This window comes from Amphimedon queenslandica, unplaced genomic scaffold, assembly GCF_000090795.2.
Source record: "Amphimedon queenslandica unplaced genomic scaffold, v1.1 AMPQUscaffold_13439, whole genome shotgun sequence".
Lineage (NCBI taxonomy): Eukaryota > Metazoa > Porifera > Demospongiae > Haplosclerida > Niphatidae > Amphimedon > Amphimedon queenslandica.
Genome location: NW_003546325.1, coordinates 235049 through 241551, shown reverse-complemented (window position 1 = coordinate 241551; position 6503 = coordinate 235049). Strand labels below are relative to the sequence as shown.

At 33.6% G+C, this 6503-nt stretch overlaps 2 protein-coding genes across 2 annotated transcripts in view; both read left to right on the top strand.

The window, feature by feature from the left end:
* Window positions 1-1344: 1344 nt before the first annotated feature.
* LOC109581437 (uncharacterized) lies at window positions 1345-1890 on the top strand. The gene is made up of 3 exons (XM_019995541.1): window positions 1345-1629; window positions 1716-1787; window positions 1834-1890. Exons 1-3 carry the CDS (start codon window positions 1440-1442, stop codon window positions 1881-1883), a joined length of 312 nt encoding a protein of 103 aa, XP_019851100.1. The 5' UTR covers window positions 1345-1439; the 3' UTR covers window positions 1884-1890.
* A 397-nt stretch (window positions 1891-2287) lies between these two features.
* The window catches only part of LOC109581429 (ubiquitin carboxyl-terminal hydrolase 47-like), a 7861-nt gene continuing 3645 nt past the window's right edge, over window positions 2288-6503 (top strand). Inside the window, exons 1-12 of the mRNA XM_019995531.1 lie at window positions 2288-2690; window positions 2905-2963; window positions 3050-3118; window positions 3167-3214; window positions 3928-3978; window positions 4026-4170; window positions 4222-4422; window positions 4471-4559; window positions 4609-4713; window positions 4786-4884; window positions 4928-5042; window positions 5107-5222. Of these exons, the coding sequence (XP_019851090.1) occupies window positions 2288-2690; window positions 2905-2963; window positions 3050-3118; window positions 3167-3214; window positions 3928-3978; window positions 4026-4170; window positions 4222-4422; window positions 4471-4559; window positions 4609-4713; window positions 4786-4884; window positions 4928-5042; window positions 5107-5222 (1500 nt within the window). The remainder of the gene's footprint in view (window positions 2691-2904; window positions 2964-3049; window positions 3119-3166; window positions 3215-3927; window positions 3979-4025; window positions 4171-4221; window positions 4423-4470; window positions 4560-4608; window positions 4714-4785; window positions 4885-4927; window positions 5043-5106; window positions 5223-6503) is intronic.

Sequence of the window (6503 nt, the reverse complement as noted above, 5' to 3'; positions counted from 1 at the left end):
TGTAGTACAAGCTTTATGTGCACTATGCCAATATCTTGTGGGAAACCCTGATATAAGCTATTAAATGTACATGTAAATGAACATGAATAAAGACATGTACAACAAATTGTGAATGCACATAGTCAAAAAATTATTATCAGAAAATAATGAGTTGTATACCAAATGTCACCATCCTGAAATTATTAGAAATAATAATTATAAGTACTGGTACATGTACATGTATACGACTATACGATAATTATTACCATCTAGAGATATGATGATGAGCTCTTGGAGGGAAATCACTTGATGAATCCATCATATGTACCATAGCATCAGGCCAATCCTGATCTATAGCAAACCACATCCATTATAAACCACACCCACTACCACCAATCACCTCATTGTTTCGGTATTGGTTGCTTCTTCTCCCCAGACACGAGGAGGCTAACAATGAAATTATGTCCAACATAAGAGAGCTTCTCTGACTTCCTATGCTGTGGTTAATAACCAGAATCTGCCTTTAAGAAGAGATACAGTGACTGAGAGACTGTTTATGTCTTACTGAATAAGTGGATGCAGTGAGGCCCCACTGTTGCAATATGTCTTCAATGGTGGAGACAAAACTAGAGAATGTTTGATAAATTATATAAAGGAGCTGATACTTACCTTTCCCACGGGGAGGCATTAGTAAAATCTGTTATCTCAAAGAGTTCATCATCAGTTTCATCAGACATTTTGTATTCTAATAATACGAACTACAAAATTATTAATTAGTCTATCTAAAAATTATTTCATGTAGATCTAGCCACGCCCTTAAATAAATTATTAATTCCGAAAAAGCACTGAAGCAAAGAACTGCAAAGAAGAAGAAACTAAAGAAAGAAAAGTTCAATGTGAGGTCCTGGCCTCAGGACAGGATTAACTCATTGCTATGGCTACTAGTCAAACTTGTTTAGGTATTCTTTAATATGTTTTTTTTATCTTTTGATGAAATTTCCGCCATTCTTTTCATGTAGGTGTGGATCGGAGTATTGATGATCTTGTTGATGTTCTTGGTTTATTGGGAAAATGTGGGTTTCCAGAAATAAAATGGTATAAGCTTGGACTGAGACTGGGACTAAAGAAGAATACACTTGATGTCATAGAAAAGAATCATCCTCATGATGTATCTCGTTGTATGACAGAGTGCCTCTCCCAATGGCTCCGTAGAGCTGATAATGTTGACAGTAGAGGAGGAGCCAACTTGGACTCACTGTCAGATGCTCTACGATCTATGAATGAAACTGCTGTAGCTGAGAAGTTAAGTGAGTCAACCATAACTGTATGTAACTATAATCATTGTATTTTCTATCATAGAACATCATGTTCTTATTAATATTTTTAATAATCGTCATACTGTCCTGTCTCAGTCTCTTTGTGATTCTATTGGTATTGCTTGGTTACTTTATGGTGAACATATGTTGACACAAGAAGCAGTTAGTAGAGTGGTGTCAGCTAGTCCCTCTATTCCTAATCAACGTGAGGCTCTATTAACTGGTGTCAAAGAAGCTGTTCAAACTGATCCCAACAGTTTACATACATTTGCTAATGTATTGTGTAGAATAAGTACTAATATATCACTAGGACAAACTATACTGGATGATATTAGTGAGTATGATGTCTGTTTTATTAATTAAAAATCTATTGATGTTGTTAAGTGTGTCCTGACAACTGTTTGTTTATTATGTGTTTAGGTGAGTATTTTCCTACTCCTGAAGTGGGTGTAGTTCCTGAGACTATTAAAGATCATGATGTAGTTCCACAAGGTAATAATTATTAATTAATTGATAATATCTTCATTAATATCTATAGGTAATACAAGAAATAATCAAACCAAGGCAACACAATCTGGTATGTATTAATATAGCAAGAAAAGTGCTTCATTTTAATTTAAAGACACTTCTTCTGATACAAAAGTTGCTAATAATTCCTCTTCACAACCTTTATCACCTCAAGGTATACACCTTTTTCATGTACTACCGTATAGCTAGAAAATTTGGTGGAGTAAAGTTTGATGAATCTTTAAAATTGTTCCATTTACCAAAATTTTAGTTTGCAATTTGATAGGCTCTGGAGCCACATGCACATATAGTTAAAATTTTAGCCTCCAAACCTTCTTTAGACTCAATTTACCAAATTTTAGCACTCCAAATCTTCTAGCTAATATGGTACTACTAAAGTAATATCTTTTGTAGTTGAAGTACATGTTCCTGTTCCTAAAGACTTATTAACAAACTTTAGCTCAATGAGAACATGTTATGGAAGGATGTTTTACAATGTTGGCAAGATCATTAAAAGAAAATCTCCTCCTTTAGAAGAAATAAAAGAATTCCTGTCTTGTCGTAGCATTGTTTTTAGACGAAAAGTAGAGAAATGTACTAATATTTCTGGTGTCTTGCGTCTTATTCAAAATGACTGTTCACTGACTGATATTGAACTCCTTCACAGTGTAGTGGAAGAAATGGAGATCACTGAAGCTACCAGATACATTGAGGCATATAGAACAGAATTAAAGGAATTCTGCAAGTCACTCTCCATCAGTCTTTGTTTGAAAGAAAGATTTGCTTCCATTCCTCCTCTTCAATGTGAAACAGTTACTTTTGTCCTTGACTGGGAGCCTGAGGAACATGTACTGAAGGATATTAAGGATATACTGTCGAAAATGTCTGGTAAACTTCTGAAAATTGAAACTTCCACTTCAATATCAGTCACTTGCTCCTTTCCTTTCTCTGATGTTGGGTTTACTGTATTGAGGATGATAGAGAATATTCATATACTAATGGGACAAGGATTAAAGAAACTGACTATTGGTAACTTAACATTATGGAGGAGACAACATGTTGGACAAAAGGTACATGTACCTGTACATTTTGGCATTAATAGTTGATTACATTGTACAGGAACTAAAAGAAAAGGATCAAGACTCATTACAACGTACAGATGTCAGTGTACATTTTAAAGTCATAATTATTCCCATGCAATTTAAGACATTATTTTTACACTAAAATTTTCATACATGCATTTTTAGGTTATTTCTTATATTATACTTGAAGAGGCTGAATGTAAGCTAAGAGATGCTATCAGTAGCAAAGAGAAGGTATGCCATTCACATAATAGATGGTTGGGTATCTTGTACTTATAATAGGAAACAATTAAATTAAAACAAGAACTATCAATGATGAAAGTACTGGAGGTTAGCTAATACTGTATAGGGGTTTTATTTTGTTGATATAAAATTTTGTGAATTTGTTCAGATTTGCCATTTTTTGGTATAAATTTTTGCCTTACCTTCTTCAGCCATTTCCCTAGCGTGCCACACCTCTCTTGTAGAATTTAATTTTATGAATTTAATGAAAACACAAAACTAGCGAAATTTATTTCCAGTAAAATATAACCCTTATATTGTATTGTACTATTAATACTTACATGTATAAAGTACTTCTACAAAACTTTTGTCGGTGTTTGTAATCTTAAATATTTCATTGCATATAATTATTTTACTAACAATTCCATCCTTACCTCTGTAATAATTGTATCCACAGCCTTGTACACTTCTTCAACTATTCCATTCTCCATGGCGTCCATTTTTAATCACGTGATCTTCCCTCCCACACTTATTAAAAATTATTAAGTTGCCATCGTGTTAATAGTGCTAATGTTGTGAATAGTAAACTTCTGTATATTAAGGAGTATACTGATGTAAACAATACGCCGTGATGTAGCAGGCTACTGTAGGGTACGTTGGATACTCTCCCTAATATTATGTACTCTTGACTACATGCATCTGTATTTGTGAGTGCATGAGGTCTGTTATTCATTTTTCCTTGCTATATGTATGTGTCAATGTTGTCATTTAACTTCTGTGATATTTCTACCTGTACTTTATGATAATGTGTTAATTATTAGGAAGAATCATTGTCTGTTCAAAGTGATACTGAATCAGTTAAAGAAGTTGAGGTATATCTTGATCACTGGTTTGTATTAATTATAATAATTATTAATAGGAAGAACCACTTTATGAAGAGTTGACTGTGTTGAGCTCTCAGTTTAATGAGATACAAAAAGAAAACAAAGAATTGACTGACAAATTATCAAAAATAAAGGTTGAGTATTTGAGATTACTTTCACTTTCTAGTAATACTGATTCAGGTTAGAGTATAGTTTTATTAATTATATACTAGTTATAATGATTAATTAAAGCTGCTAGAAAATTGAGGAGAGGAATGTCTTTTGAAATTGATGACTGCAAATTTCATCTTAAAGCAATGAAAAGACTAGACTATCAGCCATTAGTAGGTAATAAAAGAATAATAGAGAAATTACAAGAAAGAATAACATTAATGAATATGGAACTAATGACTGAAAGAGAACACAATGAGAAGATTATAAAAGATATTAAAGGTTTTAATCATTATGTGTGACATCATTTGATTGTTGATATTTGAATAGATTTGACAAGTGTTGAAGACAAAGAGACTAGTAATGAAGAGATTGAGTATGTTAGTCTAAAGGATGAGATGAAGGATCAGATATGTTCAGTAAGTGAAGTCAGACATGATAAGTAGATCTTATACTCTTTTTAATTAGTTACAACTATATTGTAATCATCCTGTTACTGGAAGATTTATGAAGCCAAGACTTAAAGTACATAAAGATGAACTACTACCCACAGTACTGGATAAAGCTTATGAGGTTTATTATTTTTAGTTAATTTCTATTTATTCTTTCATTTTTTCATTTCTATTTTCCTCATTCCTTAATCAGTTAATGGAATTAGCTCCTCATATTCCTATTGAGAGATGTCGTTTAGTTAAATATGATTATGAGAATGATGTAATGGAGCAGTCCTTTGACCTTGATGAGGTATAATTCATTTTTTGTATCCTATTGTTATTGTTATTTTTAGTTTAAGCATCAAACTATTGGACAGATTGTGGGTGGGACTAGGCTTTATTATCCTTTTGGATTATTCATAGAAACTCGTGAAGAAAATGAAATTTTTGATAAATACCATAGTGGAGGTAAGTATGGTTGGTTACAATGACAATGCCTCTAATTACATGTAAAATGTGTTTGATGGTGTAGGTAATAATCTATTGATATCAGTGGTTGATCTGTCAACTGGTAAAGTAGGACCAGGTAAACTTATGAGAGTTGAAGAAGGTTGGACTGTTGGAGAATTTAAAAAACATATAGGAGAAGTAAGGGGAAGTTATATAATGTCTTTAGTAACGCAGTAGCGTTAAGCGTCACTAAGTAGGATTCACCCCAAAACAATATGGCTGCCACGACTTTTGCAGCCTTGCTATACCGGGAAAACGAGCTCCTATGCTTACCAGACTTCTTAGAGGACCTTATCTTGACCAGAGGACTCCATTGGTACCACTAGTGTGGATCTAAACCTTGTCTAAGAGAAAATTCAAAAATCGGTGAACCGGCCATTTTGTTCAGCCCACTTTTTTGTCTTCATCATCATCTTCTGTCAATCAGTTGACAGTTAATGGAGGGTATCGTGGTCTTTGAACAATGCTACAAGGCTAATTTTTATATCATTTTACTCCAAGTTAACTCTCCATGCGCAGATCCATAACTTTTCAAATAACTCTAACAATAAAAAAAGTTCAGTACTCTCTCTATCACCCCCAGCCCAAGCTTACCTCGTTCCGCCATTTTGTTAATTAAAGAAGCATGTACTCCAAAATGTGGGTGTGGTTGCGCGTGCACAGATCTCAGAACTGGCAATTTCATTATCTACAGTAGCTATGCTTGGATCAACTGCAATCAACTAAGTGGAGGTTCTAGGCAGGGGCGTAGGCAGGGGGCAATTGTCCCCCCTTTTTTAAAATCAAAATTTAAAATTACCAAAAATAATAAGCTACTTTTGGAAAGAAAAGCTGTTCTACAACTTGCATATGAAAGGAAAAGGCTAAATCAGTCTTTTTTATGATCATTATAAAGCTGAAAAGATATTCAACGTTGCCTGTGGTCATTCAAGAAGTCTGCCATGTTGGAAAAGAGGTGTGGTCACGCCCTAAAAGGGTGTGGTTTTGTAAAATTTTGCTGCGCACTTTGCGTGCTGCATAGCTTGCCTCTTCTTTTCTAAAATCCTGGCTATGCCACTGCCAGGCTTCCAGTTCCAGCTAAGAGAAGGTATTTAGTCTTGGATATCATTGTTTTATTATGTGTAATCAATAAATTTTATTTTAAAAACACAAACAATAATTAATTCCATGTTATACAATGATCATCAACTTGCAACAGAAACAACAGTCAACAAGACAAGATTGCGAAGAAGAGATGGGTACTGTCACTGCTACATTTGTGTCAAGATTATTATTATATCATACTTCACTAAACGCCTCACTAAACACTGATCAGTATAGAATTCATTTAGCATAACTATTCACCACGATAGCAATCAACACCATCTGAAAAAATTCATATTGCAAATATTATTAAAAAATCAACTCAACCAAAAACAT

Coding starts and splice junctions, on each gene's coding strand:
- LOC109581437 (XM_019995541.1), top strand. CDS start 1,440: ATGTTGACACAAGAAGCAGTTAGTAGAGTGGTGTCAGCTAGTCCCTCT. Junction 1,630..1,715: donor AACTATACTGGATGATATTA/GTGAGTATGATG, acceptor TTATGTGTTTAG/GTGAGTATTTTCCTACTCCT. Junction 1,788..1,833: donor TCATGATGTAGTTCCACAAG/GTAATAATTATT, acceptor TAATATCTATAG/GTAATACAAGAAATAATCAA.